Source organism: Platalea leucorodia (genome assembly GCF_965183815.1).
Source record: "Platalea leucorodia genome assembly, chromosome: 15".
Lineage (NCBI taxonomy): Eukaryota > Metazoa > Chordata > Aves > Pelecaniformes > Threskiornithidae > Platalea > Platalea leucorodia.
This window is the reverse complement of record NC_138837.1, coordinates 2,387,221-2,407,038: the sequence shown is the minus strand read 5'-3', so window position 1 is coordinate 2,407,038 and position 19,818 is coordinate 2,387,221. Positions and strand designations below refer to the sequence as shown.

The 19,818-nt window shown below is 51.2% G+C and overlaps 1 protein-coding gene across 1 annotated transcript in view; it reads left to right on the top strand.

Moving 5' to 3' along the window:
• Positions 1-236: 236 nt before the first annotated feature.
• Positions 237-19,818, top strand: part of LOC309597721 (carboxyl-terminal PDZ ligand of neuronal nitric oxide synthase protein-like) — a gene marked incomplete at both ends in the record, with an annotated part of 37,414 nt that continues 17,832 nt past the window's right edge. The window contains 2 exons of the mRNA XM_082327375.1: positions 237-341; positions 4,306-4,377. Coding sequence (XP_082183501.1) covers positions 237-341; positions 4,306-4,377 — 177 coding nt within the window. The remainder of the gene's footprint in view (positions 342-4,305; positions 4,378-19,818) is intronic.

Here is a 19,818-nt window from a genome sequence, read left to right as displayed (position 1 = left end):
CGGGCTCCCGCCGCCCCCCGCATCACATGAGGGAACTTCGGGCCAATGGCGCCGCGGCGAGGGCCGGGGCCCCGCTCGCACCCGCGGACGCTCATTCAAAACGCGGCCGGGCTCGGGCGCCGGCAGCCCCCCGCCCTTGCCCCCGCTCCGCCGGCCCCGGGGCTCCGCCGGGCCGGGCGCTGCCGGCGGGGATGCCCGGCGGGGCCGCGGCCTGAGGCGGCCGCCCGCCCGCCGCCATGCCGGTGAAGAACCGGTACAACCTGGTGGACGATGGCTGCGACTCCCGCGTCCCGCTGCACAACGAAGAGGCCTTCCAGCACGGCATCCACTTCCAGGCCAAGGTGAGCTCCGGCCGCGCTCCCCCAGCCCCGGGCCGCTCGGTCGGGGGAAGGCAGCAGGGCCCCCCCGCCTGCCGGAGCCCCTCGCCGGCTCCGGGGGCTCTGGCAGAGGCCGAGCTCCCCGGCAGGTTCCCCCCGCAGCGCCGGGCCCTCTTTGCCCTCGCCTGTTGCAGACCAGCCCTGGGCGCAGGGTCCCCGCGGGCTGGGGGTCCCGGGCGGGCCGGCGGCCACCGGGAGGGCCATGTGCTGGCCACGGGGCCGGTGGCACCGCGGGCTCGAGGCCGGGGCTGGCTGTGTCCCCCGCCGGTCCTGCCCCTGGTCTGTTTCTTCAGCTCCGAAAGCGCCCCTAGCCCATGCTGCTGTGTGCCAGAGCTAAGGAAGCCTAAAGACAACACCAGGAAATTATGAAAGCCTTACATTTAATTATCACAATCAAACAGGTTCTTGCTCTTTTCCTCGTATTTTTTCAGCTGTCTAACCCTTAGAAGCTGCCTTGTGCGCTTCATTTGAGGACTGATCTGGAAAGACCCCTCTTGACCGCGCAGTGGATGCTCCCGTGCCAGGCGCACGGCCTTGTCCTTGCCCGATCGGGTGCCTGCCCTGTCCCCCGCCGGGCAGGACCCCGTTCCTGCTGCAGCGGGGTAGCAGCTCTCTATTCCCCTGGAAACCAGCAGACTGTTACGTGTTGCTTCAAACCATATTAGTGCCTTACTCCATCTGACCTGTTCCCTACGTGAAAAGCTGGGCAGGCGAGGTCTTCATTTGAATGCATGCAGTCTTCGGGTATCAGAAACACTGATATTGTCAGAAATCTCGTATTGATCATGAAGAACAGTCTGGCAGCGCAGCATCGCTCTCCGAAAGTGACTCCATTGGAATTGACATTCTGTAGGCAGAGCAGGGAAGGGGTTTATAATTCAGCTGACAAGAAGAATTGCATTTTGCTGGAGCAACTCTAGGGTTCCCTTCCCTGCTTTGCAGGTGGCCTAACACAGATTAGAAATGGAATTCACGCCTCCTGTCTCCTGAGCTGGAAACAAGGGGCATATATATTCAAATAAACCTTTGAAATGTGCATTATGGTTTTCCTGCTAAAAGAGCTGTAAGATTTAAGTAGTATGTAGGATGGATCTGAATAGCCAGTTAATCACTTATTTTTAAAATCTCTCTCTTCCTTAGGGGAGAAAAACAATTAATCTTTGATTCCTTTTTTAAAATTAACATTTGCTATGCCGCAGACCGTGCTGAGGAGAAGAAAAATCCTCATTTTGACTTTTAAAAGATGTGAAGCAACTGTACCTTTAACTGAGTGAAATGGGCTTCTTCAGACTGACAGCTTCAGGCATCCAGAGCTATTCAGAGAGCGGATAACACGCTGTTAAGATGTGTGGGTCTGGGATGGGGTGTGCATTACCTTAGTAACGTGCTTGCTCGGTTCTGCTCTGAAGTCTGTCTCTTCCAATTAGGACGCTCGGTGTGGGCACATCAGTCAGCTGCAGCTCTGACAATGACAGGGCTGTAACTGGCTGCCAGGTGTCTCGCGCCAGGCAATCTCACCGACCGTGTTTCGTCTCTAATCTCCGCATACCAAACCATCTTACTTGCCCTATAATCTTCAGGGACAAACTTCAGGAGGACAATACTGGGAGCTGCTTGTGGAAAGGTGGCTGTTTGTGCAAAGCTTCGTGAGCTGGCAGGGCTCTGCACAAGCACCCAAACTCTCCAGCAAGGCTAAAGCAGGGAATTTGGGAGCATCTCCTCTGGCTCAGCAGTCACCAGCTCTCCTCCTGCCCCCACCTAGTCATTTATCTGTGGTAGCGTGGCCTGTTCCCCACTGCAGCTCTGTTGCTCGCAGACAAAAGGCCAGCCGGCTGCGCTGAACTGATCTGGATTACCTGTGACTGTACTGAGAGCCGCTGCGCAGCAGGGAAGGAGATGCCTGCAAACCAGAGAGACCACAGATCTGGAGCGATACGGATATGCCCTCGCTACCAGGGCAGAGGGAAATCCTGGCTCCGTCACTCCCTTCCCTGCTGCCCTCGGGCTCTCGTGGTCTGAGCGGTTTGACTCTCCTGTAGTTTACCAAAGGCTACAGCTGAACTTACTGCTCTTAAAAATGCTGTTTTGCAAAGGCATGTACAGAAGCGTCAGAAAAGCCAGATGACCTTTCAGATTGCTTGCGGTATTTATTTCAAGGCAGGTGAAAGAGCCGTAGATACTGAGCCAGGAGACTTCATCTCTGAAATCCCTATTAAGTAGAAATTTTTCAAGACAAAACCCATTGCAAGCTGCAAGCATAATGGCAGAGAAATAAAACCAGAGCTATGTCAGTAACAGTGATAGCTATGGGGCTGCTCTTGGGGAAGTATTTTGTCTCTGGTAATATGTATATTATCCCCCTGAATGTGTGCGGTGTTCTCCTGACTAGCTGCCCCCTCCCCTTTCCACAGCGGAACAAGGTCAAAAAAAACCCAAAAAACCCCCCACAACTTGAAAGCACATGCTCAAACAGACACGATTCATGAACCAAACGCTCTTGAAAGGGGCACTAAGCTTTGTAAACTGCCCACTGCTGCCCCACTAACGGCCTGTGACAGCCGTGCGGAGACGGGCTGCGTGACAGCGAGGGAGCCGACAGACCCCGCTGGGAACCCCCCGGCGCCGAGCCCGGCGCCGAGCCCGGCACCCCGCGCTCGCCTGCCAGAGCTACAGCCGCAGGAGCGCGCCCAGCTCCAGCCCGTGCTGGCAGGACGCTGGCATTTCTCATCGGGCCGCTCCCCCTCTCACTCAGATGGCATTTTTCGTGCCCTCGCCAACATGCCCTTGACATGCAAGTCTTTCCTCAGAGCTGTGAGCCATGCTGCTTTACAACGTTAACGGCCTTTTGCTCCACACGCGAGGTGACTGCCAGGACGCTGCCCGTTTTCCTCATTCCCAAGGCTGAGCTGGCAGCTTCGTGCCTCCCCCACTTGGCAGCGGTGCGGGCAGCGCTCCTGTGCATCTGTGCTGTCACAGGTACCACCGTGCTGCAGCAGCAGGTGCACAACCGGAGTCTGCTTTGGCACACAAGCGTTACAACCCCGCGTAAGGAGAGAGTACAGGCAGCACAGGGAAGAGCACACAGGAGGGAAAAACACCATCAACGGGAAACAGGTCTTCCTAACAACCCGTGTAGCGTGAGCCGCATAATGACAGCGCATGTGAGAGAACAGGCAACCCACTTGCAGAAAGCTGTACGTGTGGAAGGGGTAGAGGCGGAGGTGCTGGGAACCGAACCCGCCGTCTGCCCACGTCTCAGCCCCCGAGCGTCATCTCGGGCCCTGCTGGGATGATGCTTACGCTTAAACGCGGACGCCCAACGCCAAGGGCAGCTGCTATCACAGCTCAGCCTGGCAGCTTGTTTAGCAGCGCGGGTCCCGTAAGCATAGTTGAAAATAGCTGCTGTAGGGGACAGATTTGAGCAAGTTTACCAGGGTTCTGCAGAGAGCTGAGCTTGTCCAACCAAGCAGGGACAGTGGTGTCCAGAGGGAGGACAGTCCAGACTGAAATGTCAGGCCAGATCATGAGCCTTTTCCAGGAAAGCTAGTTGCTGCACATCCTGGCAACTTTCCAACTTTTATGTGCTTTTAGCTATGAGTCTTTTAAAAGCAGATGTAGTGAGGAATGACAAAGGATGGACCCGTTTTCAGACCCATGGGACCATGACTTGATTAGGAACAGACACTGCTCTGCAAAGCACTGGTAAAGGCGCATCCAGAATCTGAATGAGGTCAGAGGCTCACACCCAACGCTAGAAATCCATGAACTTCGGTAATATTGTCCACAACAGATATTCCTATCATGTCCTGGGTCAACACAGTCTAACTAAGCAGGGACTAAATTAATGAAAGATGCTGTTTGTTTTGAAGAAGCCCTCACCATTAACTTGTACGTTACTTTACACACATCTCGCTGTTCTGTCTTTCAGTACATCGGTAGCTTGGACGTACCCAGGCCCAACAGCCGCGTGGAGATTGTGGCAGCCATGAGAAGGATTCGGGTAAGTTCCAAAGAGCTGAACCCCACGTGGAATACAAGGTTACATTCACTGGGGTGACTGGGTTGCAGTGCGCTGTTCTGCATTCCCCCCCCTTCCTATCTGGAGCTCAAATCTCAGCACAGTCAGGATTGTAACAAGCTTCTCCAGAAACTCCCAGGGCATGTTAGGATAGACCCATCCCCTGCTCTTGGCAAAGGGATCAGTTAGCAAAACTCAAACATAAACCCCTTGTCTGCTGAGCAGGTATGGGGATTCTCCTTGAACCCAAGAGATTTATTAAGCCTGTTTGGGTTTTTGTGTGTATGAAAAATGAGATGTACACAATCTGCTTCACAAAAGCACTCGAATTCATTGACAGTTCCAAATATATTCTGTTATTATATATTGAAGTATCAGTGGCCTGGCAGATGTTATGGATGTAAATCCCTTCAGACTAGATTTTGTGGATGCTGCTGCTCACGGAATAATTTGCTGCTTTCCCCCATCCTCCAATGCAGTTTTACAGTTCCTGTTTCTCATCATCAAGTCTGAGCTCCTCCTCCTGTAGCCCTTTATTCTTCCCAACGGCCTGTGAATGGTCACTAGATTTAGCTACGATTAGCAGGGTGGCTAGCTTACACCTGCTTCACGTGTAACCAGTTCAAGTGTATCTACCCCAAAAGGCAGTGCAGCTGTTGTGCCTGGCTGAAGTTTTGCAGGGGTCTTAATTCTGAGGCTGTTCATATGTCTCACATCAGCTGGAGCAGGTTTGAGAAGCTTCCATTTAAAGCTTTGAAGGGATTATCCTATTTTCCCCCCTCTCCCCCCACAGTGTTTAACCATCTAATTTTCATTTAGAATAGCGCTTTTTAAACTTAGCCTGTAACTGGCTGGGGAGCTGATGTATTCATCTCCAGCCAAGCTCAGAAATGACATTCCCCTGTCTTTGCCTGCTCAGACTATTAGCACAGCTCTTGCTCAGAACACAGTGCAGCAGCAGCCTAAGTTGCCTGGTTATTTATGGAACAGGTGAACATCTATAGGAAGCAAAGGCAATAGGTGAGGACTACCGGGGCGGTTTGGATGTTGGCGTAACTATTGGTAATTTTTGATCTGAATCAATATTTAGTATCAGATTTGACACTACGCTTCTGCTGATCTTTGACTGGATAACACCCTTGCAAGAAAAAGCAGACAGTATTTTAATATCAGTTTCTAGAAAAAGTGTTGCGCTCTGTTTTCACACCTGCTGTTGCCACGATGGTACCCAGCTCAGAGTCCTGGCGGTGCAATAGCATGCTGGAGTGCTACATGAAGCACATAAGAAACCGCTCCACATTCATGGATGCCATCAGTTAATCTTATCACACAATATTTTTAAAGTAGGCATCCTGTGTTCTCTACTGGGTTTTTAATCTTGGAAGCCCTTTCCAAAAAGGGAGGGCTTCCCTTTTCATGTGCGTATTGTACAGCAGGATCTTATTCAGACACTTCCTGGCTGCTGAGCGGAAGATGCTCCTCTATTGAAGATAGTTAATTGGCACTGATCCTTAATTAGAGCATAAAGAATGAACTGGGAGGCTTTGAAGGGAATTCTAGTGCATAGAGTACACAACCTAGGAACTGAGGGAAGATGGGGGTTATTTATGTAGCGTTCATTTGCATGCAGAGGCCTTGTCTATGCTAGAGTTTTTTCCCAGGGACTCTCAGCAGCACCAGTTGCAACTGGGAGGAAACACTGGAAGAAGCTATTGGTGGAAAGTAGTATTTTGCTACCATCTTATTGTGAGTGGTAGTGCCTGTTTGCACCGCAAGAGAGAGAAGGGTCCTGCAGCCCTGCCAAGTGCTGGCAGGGGCACGTGGTGCTGAAGGTTTCATGCTTTGTGTGCTCCAGCGTTCCACTGGAATTCTCTGTTGGAGCAGAAGAAAAAAGTCACGTAGTACAAGCCCTAGCACAACATTTCCAATGCTGCTCTCCATGCCCTGCGACACGGGAGGAGGCAGCGTGAGCCATCACCGGAGCAGTCAGTGACGGAGCCGGCTGAGCACAGGGCAGGCTGTTACTCATTGCTTCTGCCACTCCAGAAGGGGACCGGGGAGGAAGATGAGGAGTCACAGCCCTGTATTTTTCCAGGCTCTGACAGAGCTGGTTGCTCTAGTTATTCATTAGTAAATTGGTACAAGCTCTGAAACTCCCTTCCTACTACTATGTCTGATTCTGGTCTCCAGTCTGTGATTAAAAGCACTTGCCCCAGGGAAAAAACCTTGAGCTACCTAGCACTCAAAGTTGTCCTTAGAGTGTGGGGAGGGAGCGGGTGGTAAGAAAAGCAGCAACTCCAGTTGCTGAGTCTACTCCTTGGCATCTTACTCCTGCCCTGTGTTTTGCACTGGGCTCTTTTGCCAGTTGCATATGAATTATGCCAGGGAGCCTGGGAGGAGTTCGGTGGTGTTCTCCACGCATTAGCAGAGCAGTCTGCTTGCAGACTTCGGGACATGCCGAGCGCACAGGCTACGGGGACGTTACTCCCCGAGAGCCTCAAACGACACGTTTTAACATTAGTCTGCTGAAGTCACGGTCTGCTCTTTTGCAGGAGGTATTTAAGATGCACTCTCATAGTAAAGCTTAAACCCATATTCCTGACTGAATGGATGCTTGTAGAATTGCTAGCAATACTCCATTAGTCACACACTAGATTCCCATTTCATAACAGACTGCAAAACCTTGTCTCATCATGTTCTGTGCTTCCACAGGAGGGAATGCAAATGCAATGGTAGAACAGGGAAGCTGCTGTACTTAGCCTCCCATTATGCAGAGCTAGACAACTTTTAAGTTTGCTAATCCTCCCAGTGGATTATTAGCTGCATACAGTTGCCATGTTATTATATGATCATCAGAGTTCAGACTAATCCCTCTACCCCCTCTTGCCCTGGCAGGGGAGCTGATGAAATTGGTTTGCTACTTGAATAAGTACACTGTGCTCCGACAGGCACATCAAGGCGCTGTTCATGAGAGTCCGATTCATTGCGCAGCTCCGAGCACCCAGCGCAGGCAGGCGTTCCTCCAGCTCCCAGGGAGAAGCGGCATGCCGCATCTGCCGTCTCCCGCTGCCCGAGGCCGTCCGGGTCCGGGTGTCTGGCAGCACCCGCTCCAGCTCCTGCCTTCAGAGTCAGCGTTCTGGTGGAGCTGGCTTTCTGCTGAAGTGGATTCATCTGCAGATATTTGAGCCTTCTCAGCACTCTAGGGAGCTTATGTACAACACAAGATTTTTCTTCCTGCAGAAGTCAAGTGGCAGCTAATGTGAAGAATGTGAAAGTCCTTCTCGAGGGCCCAAATAACTCCCTGATTCAGCAGGGTCACCCTTTCCCTTGACACACACTACTCCTGGCTGCCTGTTAGCCAACAACCAACATAACCAAATAGCCAAGTTCTCCCTGTAGCCAGGTGAAGGCTCTCACTGAAGTTAAGAGGAAGGACGTTGCGGAGCCCACACAACACCAAAACAGTAACAGGAAAGCTTTGCTAAAGATGCTTATGGGTACAGGCCTAGGGGTAAAGATGAGTTTTGTAAAACACAAAACATTTCCTTGAAGCTCCTGAGGTTGCTTGGGAAATCTTGCCCTGGGAGACCAGGGAATGGATGGCTTTATGTGAAGGGTTAACATCACCACATGTCCTGCATCCCTTCCCCAGCTTCCACAGAGCTAACGCTGACCGGAGCGGCAACAGTCAGCTCTTACCTTCCTAGGGCAACACTACCCCCAGACCGGCACTTCACAGCCAGTCAAGCAGCCCCAGTGAAATGCTGCTATTTTAAGTGGCGAGTTGTACAAGGACATGGTAGGAGTAAGTGTCAAAGCCTGTCATCTGCACAGACAGCCTGCTGTCAGCAGTTCCCCAAGTCGCTCCATTTAATTACCTTTAAGTCACAGAATCGGTTTCCCTGGAATTTGCACTTAAGATTCTACGAAGCCTAGAAATTTCAGGTCTGTTTGGAAGGTCTAGCATGGACCTAAGCAGGTATTAACACTCAGAAAGGAGCCAGATGTTGGATTATTTAATCATTTCATAAGGGAACAGCCAACTGGTGCTGTGCCCATCCAAGCACCAGGATGAACAAACAGGAGGCAGGCATCCAGACTAACGTGTTTCTTCTGTTACCTCCACATTTCTTAGGCTTAATTTAATTGAGAAGTGTTTTTCCCCAGAGGCCAATGTGCCAGAGGAGCAGAAACATTTATAAATCTTGACTCAGGGTACATCAGAAATGCCTGAGTTCTCCTTGGCATGAGAACCGGGTTCTCACTTCAGCCTCCCTCTTTATCCTGATCATTTTTGCTGCATCCATGCTCTTAAGCAGAGCCTCAACGCTTTGCAATTTCTCCACGTGGTATTCTAGTGAGGAATTGCACTCTAGCCACGCTGTAAGTCATACTGACTGCCAAATATCAACTGGTAGTGTTGAAGTGTGACATGACATCAGTTTAAATCAGGATGAGTAAAAGTTGCAATCCTACAGTGCAACCTTGCGAAGCAGAGGCGGCAGGGACAGCCGCACAGCACCCGCCTCTCCCGCACCCCAGCAGCTCCCAGTCTGATAGCTGGGCTGGCTTCACACGGCAGCTTATGCTTAAAGCCATGCCAGGCTGTAAATTGCAATGGTTCGGGAGCAAATATGGATGTCATTTATCTGCTCTGGCTACAGAAGGAGAGGAACCAGGTGGAGAGCTGGCAGAGGGCAGGGTGACTGCCTTCAGCCATCTCGGTGTAATTCATCGCTGTGTGGCAGACTTCAGAGGCAGAGACGTTTAATAGACTTGTTCATGAGATTCTTTAAGAACACCGTTCGCTCAGTTTTCCCAGGCAGACAGCCTTCTTAATGGAGAAGTTCACCAAGATAACCGCTGCACAGATTCCTCTGATATATTCTGCCTATAAGCCCTTCCTGAGTTATTACGCTTGGAGCTAAGTTTTCCTGCCAGCTTCATGTTAATCTGAGCTGGAGTTGTGATCAGTACTAAAAAAAGATAGAAGCTGAACTCCCAGCTGGGTTTCTTGGTTAGTCTTTGCAGCCTCTCCCACTACAATGAGTTATTTGGTCTGCTGCAGCTGAAGCACAGACTCGAGCATGGAAGTGCAAACTGCTGGAGCGCTTGCCCTGGTACAGACCTCTGTAGCTGCCTGCCAGGATCTATTGTTGTTGGATGGGAGTTTGTTCTGCTGCGGTTCCTGGAGGGCTTTTCCTTTCAGCCTCTTTGGAAGAGCATCCAAATGCTCAGCTAATGACAGCCCTGGGCTGTGAAGGAAAACAATCCTAGCATCTGAAAATATTTCAGCAGTCTTCAGACTGCTGGTGTGGACCTTTCTGTAGTTCTCAGAATGCCATGCCCCTTCCTTTCATTTACAGGAAGGTGCAGGAAAAACAGATGACAGTTCTTACATGGTTAGAGTGTAAAACACAAGCGTCTTGTGTGTCTGCTCTATGCTGCTAGCACACCCTGAGCCAGTTAAAGACACAGCTGATAGTACACGGTGGGGGGGGAAATGCTCCACCTTGGTAACAAAGTCCCGTTTACTAGATGCTTTACAGGCAGGAGAGCTGGGCCATGCCAGTTCACCCAAGGCCTTTAATGTGATGATATTGTTATCACATAGTGACATTCACTGGATCACATGAGGAACAGTACCGTAGATGGTCCCATGCTGCGGTCATGGGTCCAAGCAACATTATGCTGACAAGCGTACAGGCAGACAGCAGACCTTACGGGAAGGCGAGAGGACTTCAGAGAAACAAGCTTCCCCAAGCCTGCACATTTCTCTTTCTCCTTCTCTCCCATACCAAAAGGACAATGTATTTACCCCTAAGTATGCTCCAAGAGAGCATCTTTTTCTAGGATACCTTCCCTGCTTCTCTGGAGAACCATCCAAGGGTTGCTTACACTGATGCGTATTAAACAGAGCCTATAGACTCCAGGAGAGAGCAGTGGGTTTAGGTATCCAAACCAAGTATACATGAGCATGTACAAACTGACTCGGATACCTTTTGCAGAAAGTTTGGTGTCGATTTTGGCTCTTCTCCAAAGCAGAGGCCTAAGAAAGGCTCATGCAGCTTCACGCAGGCAGTACATGATCAGACTATAGTCAGTCCTCCTCAGCACAGCCTACAAGTCTACCACAAAAAAAACTGAGGAACTTGCACTAGTGACTTGGAGGGAGATTTACAGGCGTTGTGTCCTCTGCCTACTCTCTGGATCTTTCTGTACTTCTGTCTCCCTGTCCAGGAGCCCACACCCCTTTGCTTGCAACCTGACCTGCTATCTGCTTTATTTAGGGAGGACACCAGTCAGCACAACAAAGCTACAGGCACAGAGAAGAGCAGTCTCTCAGACAAGCAGGCTAAGAAAGCTGAGATTGGCACAAGGGCACCAAGAGCAGAGGGGGTGACTTGGCTCACAGCATCCGTGCCATACGGCCCTTCTCTTCCCCAGGCACCTGGTGCCCGGAGCAGGGCTGCATCCCGTTACCCAGCCCACCTGCGGGACTGCTCAGCTCCAGGCACTACAGTCTCAGAAACACCAGTTACTCCCAGGGTCCCATCCATGACAGGCATCTGAGGCAGTTTAAGGTTTCTACCACACAAAATTAAGCTAATTGGTTTTACCTTTCCAGGCCCTGGCAAAATACAGCAAGTGTTTTCAGGATGGTAATTAAGTGTTAATTGCAGCTAAGTTTAGCCCTAATGCCTCATTAGTTTGTTTTCTATTTGTTGCAGCTATAGCAGAGTCTCCTGCACAGGGATGGGGATCAGGCTGGGCTTCCAGGAAAGCAGAGGAGTCCTGCAGGATGCTCCGAGGGTCCTACCTGAGCCATGCCAGGAAGCCTCTTCCCAAGAGGAGGGGATCTGGGTGTGGAGGCGAGGCCCTTAGACCTGAACGCTCTAATTACTATCTAGGCAGCAGCTCCGCGGGGGTCCCTGGTGTCCCCAGACACACACGTTGGCCTGTTTTCATGATACAGTGGATTTTGCATCCCTTCCTGTTACTCCTTCACTGGAGTCTTCACCACCCCAGCCCCCTTAGCAGGTTCTTTGCCCTCTCCCATGCCAGAGGGCTAGCTAGTGGGTTTAACAAGGGCAGGCAGTACTGAAGCTACTGCTATTCAGTGCCCTGCTCTACTGAAAAGCATTTTACTGTTCCACACTGCAAATGGCACCTGAGTTTGGTTCCCACAGTCTGTTTGCTGGTCTTTCAGAGGATAACAGACCTGACAGAGATGCCCTTGAGAGAAGCCACCTTACATTAGGAGGCGACAGTCACATTACGGGTCTTACCTTTCTGCAGCAGAGGCGCTACTAGGATGCTGAGGAAGGAGGCAAGCCCTCTGGTCTGGCAAGAATCCATTTCTCCAGGCAAAACGAGTGGCCTCAGCTTGCAACTGGCAGAGCTGCAGCCCTCCAGCCACTACTCCTTACCCCACTCCCAGCCCATCTCCAGGAAGGGTGTCCTACCCTGCCGCTGAGTTTTATAGCCTCTCCCCTTTCCCAGTATGCCCTGCAGCCCTAATTAGCCAAAATACCAGGTGGGACTGTATCTCCCAGAGGTCCCTTGCCACAAAGGCCCAGGGAAGGGGGAAAGCTGAAGGCTGGGATTAGGAGGGTGGGTGGTGCAGCTCCTGAGGCCTCTCTACGTGTCCTCCAGTCCATGGTCACCTTGGCAGGCTCAAATGTGTTCCATGCATATGCTGCTTCACTAGCCTTACAGAAAATTTAATTTTCATAAACTGAAGAAATGGCTTTAAAAATGTGGAAGCTGCTTTTCTAGAAGAATTGCATCTGCCATGTTGCAGACTAACCCAAGCTTGTTTTATCCAGTTTCTGCTCTTCGTATTATCATAATGCAAAGGGAAGAAGCTCTTAATGAGATGTTTTTGCAGCAGCATCATGCACAGTGTTTCTAGGCAGCGTGGTGTGGCTGTGGTGGAGAACTGACTCCGCTCTGCTTGTACGTCTTGAGTGGGAGGAGAGGAAAGGAATAAACACCTTTGAGATTACACGAGAACCCAGCCTTCTGCTCGCTGCTTGGGGATGTCTCACCACGCCATAGAGCCGCCCCGCTGACTTGCAGGTTCCCACCCTGCTCACCTCCAACCCTAAATCACCTCTGGACTTGTTGCCACAGAATAATGATTAGTTATCTTCTGCCACTTAACTTCGGAGCTGAAATGAGCGGTGACTGGCCTAGCTGTGAATACAGGCCACTGTAACAGAAGACAGCTTAGAGCGTTTTCAGTAGCCACGTGCTCTGACCTAGTTCTTGAGAAGTAACTGGTGATTATAGATGCTTCGGTTCTTATACCCTGTTCAGAAAGTGCGCTGTGTATGATTGATAACAGATGGATGGAGGGATCAGTCAGTGAAATGTGTCATCTCTAAGCAACAGTGACCTTTTAATGCCTTCCTCGGAGTACTGAAAACTGGATGGCTTCTCCAATGAGGGGGTGGAACTAGTGAGGCATATTAATATTGTTTTGCATAAGAGTCATGATGGATTGGGGTTTAGTTGAAGGCTAATAAAAACAGCAGTTAAACAGATAAAAGCTAAATTGTTAGTACTAAATAGAACAAGACAGAGTTTTTTGTCCGATGCTAAATCTCGGCAACGAGGCAGGTACCTTTTAATTGTAAAACAAAGTGGCTTTAACAGTACTATTATATTACTGAAGCATTTGATTTCACTAGCTAAAATATCAGTGTATGAGATCTCTGCAAAGCTTTTATCTAGTTTGAAATAAAGTAGCTTTTTCAACAATTATGTTACTGGTTGTAGAGTATTACAGAGATGAAATATAATGGCTTTCAAATTCCATTCTGGTGTAGAACAACCAGCCACGACTCAAAGCTGCTTCTTCATCGGTGTCTGAAAAAATGTAATTGCGATGGCAACCAGAGTGGTAGCGAGTACATTGGATTAGCTTGCCAACGAGGAGGTGCCTTAATCTGAGTGCCAACTGCATGGGCAAGGGCACAGAAGCTGGGGTTGCCCGTGGTGTGCAGCGCCTCGGCTACGCCGGTGGGGCAGAGACCCTCCTTGTGCGGCTAACGCGAGCGCACGCGTTGACTTCCACCAGAGCAGGCTGACACGTTTCAGGAATAAAACAGAACGGTCCATGAAAATACAAACGCTTAAACCTGCCCCATGGGTGACGCTATCTACATGCAGGGAAAAACCCCCCAAAAAAAAATCAGCTTGTGGCTATGGTGTAACCTCGTGCTCTGGCCTCAGCCTTTCTGGTTCTCAGGTTGGGTGCCTGCACTGGACGTGGGAGGAAGGCTAGACCTAGTGCCACAGCAGCGGGTGCCTTTGTAGATGCTGTCTTGATTCCTGTCTAGCGCAAGGGCCCTTTGTACTTTATGGATCAGTGTTCTGAGGAGAGGGGACCCTGAGGAACCATGACCACAAAGCAAAATTCTGCCCAGTGAAATAAGATTTGCTCATAGCTTAGTTCCATGCTTGCTTTCTTCATTCTGCTTTTGCTCTGTACTAAATGAGGCCTGAAGGCAAACAGAACCAGTGCTACTTAACATAATACTTTGACAAGCTACTTCATGTTTTGACCAAATAACTCTATGATAAATCTACAGAATAAAAATATTGAGTGGGTCCCTGGAGGGAAGGATACGTTGATGAGGGAGCAGGGATTTTTCAAAGGCATTACAGAATGGTTTTCTTTCTTTCCTGCAGCAGTGATTAGACATTCTCTAAATGGCCTTTCCCTGGGCCAGATGGGTTATTTGGACTAATTGGCAACCACTTGACTGTTTCCAGGACACCTGAGTCACTTCCCCCTTCCTTCTGTCACTCTGCTGCTGCAGAGATACTGCCCCACGCCGGGTCTGCTGGCGGGGAGGAGAGCGCATCACGGGCCAGGGCCCCCCATCACCCTGCTGCTGCACAGCCATGTCCAGCTTACCCCCAGGAATCCCACCAAACCCTCTGAGCTCCAGGGTCTTCTTCCTAAAAACAGATTATTTTTGCCACGGGAGGAAGAGCAGTGGGACATGTTAAGTCTGGATGCAGTGTGATGGAAGGCTAGACATTTACAGCTGGCTCCAGGAGGGCGTAAGGCACACAGTTACTCTTCAGGCACATGGGTCCTTTGATAGAACTGGCCCAAACGCTGGTGTCTGCCACCAATACCTGCTGCCTCGCCGAGTGCCCTGGACCTACCGCAGAACCCTATGCGGTTCACGAAGCACTAAGGTTCAGTGATCCCAAGCCATCACGGACCGGTTCAGTCCTGCTGCAGCCTGCGCTCCTGCCGTTAATGATTACGGGGCCTAAACTTCCAGCCCAAGCACATTTTCTTATTTTCGTGTTGTTACCTCCCCGGGGCAATGCTGGTCTCCCGCTCGTCTTGCTTCCTTGCATTTAAGCCCAGGGCAGGAGAAGCTGTGAGCTGGGTGCAGGCAACCCTGTTTGTGCTTAATCATTGACCTGCATGCGAGGGCGCATGAATGTCCACAGCTTCACACCTAGCTGCTGACACCACCGCCAGCCCGGGGACACCATGAACGGCGCTGGGGAGCGGAGCAGGCGGCAGGGAAGTGGAACCGAGCGTCAGCCCCGAGCGTGGCTGCCGCCGGTCACTGCTGAGCAGGGGGACACCACGGCGTGCCGTAGCTCTATTTGCAGCGTGAATAGGGTGCACCCAGGTGGGTTCCCGCTCTTCATAGCTGCTTTTGTGGCTGTGTATAACAAGTCCTTCATCTTTACTTACCCGTCTGTGAAGCAGCTGCATACCCAGCTGAGGACCCTGGCATGCCTCCTGGAGACCTGGGCACGTACGCTGCCCAGCACTGCGAGCCTGCAGACGGCTGACAACCAAATCAGCCAGTAGCCTCTTGTCCAAGAGCCTGAAAGCCCAGCCCAGGCTGCTTGCCTCTGCCTTGGCACTCGGCTGTGATGCTCTGGTACAGTTTTGATGACAAGGCCTCTGTGACAATAAATACCGATATCTTAAACCCCTCTTTATCCACAATTCCCACTGCCTAAACCCAGGCTGTTTCTCTCATCATGATTCACTCACCTCAGTAGCTCCCCTGAGGCTAACAGAGTCCTTGAACTGCTTCATATTCTGGAGTTTTAGAAATGACACAATTAGCATTAATTTTTCTTTCTCTTGTAGTAACAGTCTTGTTTCCAAATTTGAGGTAGGATTTTATGGACAGTTTGAGGAGAACCCAGAGACCTTCCATTAGATTTACAGATTGCCACAGAGAAGGGTTACCGTGGCCTGTTGGCAATTTTATTAGCATTCGGTAATTTCTAACCAAGGACCACTTGGTGAGCAGCAGCGTGCCAGCCGTGCCGTGCCTGGCTCTGCTCAGGTCTTCCCATCGGGGCAATACCTGGGTGCGACTGATGCTCACCCAGGGCAGCCTGGCAGGAGAGGGGTGAGCTCCCTTCTGTCTTCGCTTTTGCTGTATTCCAGAAACGCACATGATACAAGAGCTCTTGGGCAGCTTTCAAGAGACATCTGTGCCCCGCGTGTTCAGAACAACCAAGACTCCTTCTAAAGTCGATGGGAATTAGGAGTTGCGTGCTTTAGAAAATCCCTCTTAATAGCTGCATCTAAACATTGGGCCTGACTCGGCCGGTTTTACTGAGGAGGCAGGACCTTTCAGGACTGCACGCCAAGTCTTTACTAATAGACCTTACACACGCAGTCCCCGTGGCCCTGCAGTGACTGACCCCCCAAGCTCCAGGGCCTGTTCCTGGCTGGAATTGCTGTACTCTTGTTGTTCACAGATGCAGACCCATCCTTTCTGTGCAGCACTTGGAGGCTGACTATAAGTCACTGGGCTTTCTGTAGGAAATGTTTTCTCAAGTGGAGCTGTTGGAGATCGATAGTATTAACAACTACTCAGAAAAGTCTCCTGGCCTGGGAATAAGGCAGATTATTTCAGTCCCTGTCTCAGCCCAGTGCATAGCAAGGCTGTTCATGAAAGTTGCTGGCATTGAGAAGCAGAAAGGTTCAGCTGGACCCAGGGCTTGAGCTAACAAAGAGCTCTCTGCCATGAAAGAGAACGAAGCCCGATTGCACCTCGCAAACGAGGCATGAAACCTGGCCTGCACATGGCAGCACGCTAGGCAGCTCAGCATCCCTCCCATTTTCATTCTGGTCTAGTTTGTAACCAAGTGCTGTTTCTGAATGCAAATGGAGATGAAGTCTTCATTCCAGCTTGAATTCTGCTTGCTCAAAGATAGAGGTGCCAAGTCCAGCTTCCTACCTCTGCTGTAGATACGCAAAGAAAATGCTAATTTCCCTAGTAGGTGGCTAGGAGAAACCACAAGTCACAGAGCTGGAGGACAGCACCCAAGATGCAGATGGTGCGTGACAGCACGTTTAGAAGCCAGGAGATGGTCCCTCCCTGCAGCATTTACCAAAAGCAGGTGTTAGTCATGCAGCTGTAGCTTCTCCAGATTCTCAACAGCAAACTAGATTCCTCCTCCTCCTTTGGATAAGTATCCACCCCGGGTGGACATGCTCAGCATCGCTCTCCCCCGCATCCTGAAGTCGGGGGCTTTAAGGAGGAGGCTGCAGCCACATGGTTTCTCCTGGCTGCAGAGCAGCATGGGTGCTGCAGTGGAGAACCACAGTAGGTGCCATCGGGCCCTCTTGGGAGCAGGGGCTGGGTTGACTTAGCTACTGGTTTGAACACGTGGGCCTTCTCTCCTCCACCTTCTACATCTTAACCTCAGGAGCACCGACGCTTCCTCTCCATCCCTGCATGCAGGGCACGGCTCGCCCAGCCTGCCTCTAGCTGCCTCTGGTTCGCCGTCCTCCTTCGCTTGGGCTACCTACGCTAAAATAGCATCGTTACATAAATGCGGAGGGAAGCGTTGCATTATTTAGAGGCCTGAAATCCTGGCACCTGCCTTTGTCAGAGCCTCAGCGTGGCAGCGGGATTAGGATTTCTCCCCGTCTCTGTGCTGTGCTAGTGTGAGCCCCTGCCAGGGCCCTCGTTAAGCACCCCTGGAGCCCCCACCCCATGCACCGCAGCTCCCCCCACCCGCACCACGGTGGGTCCTGCCAGCTCCCATGGCCATAGACCAGTCGCAGTCTGAACGGGTGCTCTGCTCCCTGAAGAGCAACTGTCACGAGCGCTCCTGGGAAGAGCCAGAGAACTAAAAATTGGCTTTCCATTTTTATTCTCTCTCCAAACAAGCAATAAACACCAGCTCCCCGAGAGAGAGAGCAAAGCCGTCCTGTTAATCACCCCTGTCCTGTCCCATCTCCCTCTCCTGCTGCTGTGAGGGCACCAGCTCCTCCTTTCCCTCTCTGCACAGCTTAGCCCTAGTACCAGCGAGCAAGCAAGGACCATTTCCCCTGCTGTCAGGCTCACGCAGCTCGCTGACCTGCTGCGGCGTTAGCGGGCCAGCAGGCTCACGGGGAGGGGTGGGAAGGGACCGAATGTACAGCAGGGATCTTGGAGTCAGCAGCAGCAATCCTCAGTTGCTCCCCGCTCCTGTCTTTGTACGAGCAGTGTCTGGTGGTCTGGCCCTGCTGGCTAGGTGCTGGGTAGCTGTCACTTAGCAGGGGACTGGCTGTAACCAGAACAACTGAATGAACGAAGCAGAAAATGAACATCCTTGCTTTGTGGATGAGAAACCAATGCACAAAATACTCGGTTACCTTCCCACAGCCACACAGGGGGTCTGAGGCTTTTTCATGGAGCTCCGAGCCTGCCGCAGAGTCCTGGCTCCTGCTCTTCTGAGCTTTGTTGTTTGAACATTGATGAACAAGGTTTAAAAAAAATTCAATCTCCTAACTTGCCTCTTGTCCTACATACCAGACTGGAGGGCAACTAGGATATGAAACATCATGTGTACAAAAACAGAACCTTCTCTGCAGGGCCTCTTGACACTGATGTTTATAGGGAAATACAGAATTACTTGAAGGTATCACAGTGTGTAATTGCAGTTTCACTTCTAAGGGTTATTTCAGGTGAATCTGACCTGCTTCTAATGAAATTAGCACTTTTTATCTGCAGTAACCTAGCAGCTCTTTGAGGTAGGGACCATTTTCATGTTCATGGGCACTCAGTGCCTGGTACATGAGACTCCATTGGGGTGGGGTCCCAAGACGCTACTTCATTACTGAAACTAATTAATCATCCGAAGCACTGCAGACAGAAAAGGTAATTTGTTTTCTCCTGCAAAGTGAATAGAGGTAGGGAGGAAAATAAAACCCCGCTTCCCTGTGAGCTGGGGTTGGCCTGCCCTGGCAAGACAAGGACTGAAGGGCTGTGTGTGGGAAAGCTCCCTATTAAACCTGGGGACAGCAGGGGGTTCCTGGCAGTGACAGTCACACAATGGTGCTTTTGTCAGAGAGGCACCAAAGGCCAGATGATGTCACCTTGCGCTGGGCTGCGAGGCTGCTTGTGCCTCTTGGGATGGAGCTCAGCGGTCTCGCAGTATCTCTTTAACAGGGAGGAGGCAATGAAAAGGCTGCTTTTATCCCACCCTTTTTTAAAAACAGGCAAAGCAGCTTTGTTCCAGAACGGTCTGCCTGTTTTCAGGGGTGGAAGAGACTAACAAAAGAGCCACTGCTGGTCTCCCCACCAGCTCCCATCACCTGCCGGAGCTCTGGTCTCCCCCATGGCTGTAACTCACCACTTTCTGTTCCACGTCCTTTTGACTGGCTCAGAGGAACATCTAAACTCCAGCCACGTCCTCTGCCTTTGCCACCTCACCTCTTTAGGTGTAAAGATCCAGCTGTCCTTCAAGGCTGCCTGAGACTCCAACAGTCAGAGACCTCCCAAGGAAAAGAGCTGTTGAAGATGGGGAGAAGGGGGATGAAGAGGAAGGCCTGTATTAACGTGCCCATCTGAATGCTCTGCAGAGCCTCAGAAAGCAGGATTCTCTCAGAAGGCAAAGGAGACCTGGATAAAAGGCAGCTCTTTCCCTGCCTCCCCCTTATCTGACCAACCCCCAGCTGCTGCAGCCGGAGGCAGCATCCTCACCTGCCCCGTGCCTGCAGGCCAGGCAGCACCACCGGCCACCCCACCCGAGCCCTAGCAGCTTCTCTCCCAAACAGAGGGGCAGGAGGAAGCTTTTAAAGGTTTAATGACCAAACTGAAGCACAACCCATGGCAACCCCTTCTGTGTGGTGATCTCGGTTAGCGCAGCCCTCCTAGAAACCTGTGTTTCTCAGGCCATGCAGTACAAGTGACAGATCCCAGCCCTCCCGAGCAGGGGTCACCAGGCAGATCTTCACCCGGTCTGTGCACCTTGCTGCAGAGGAGCAGACCTCCGTTCCTACTGATGTGAGTGGGTGCCTGCTTGCATTTCTCCATCCTCACACTAAGGAGCAGTTTAGTGTTTCTCTCCAAATTCATCTACGCTGTAAATAGGCTCTCGAAGTCAGAGAGAGCATGGCTCGAGACTGCAGGGTGCAACAGG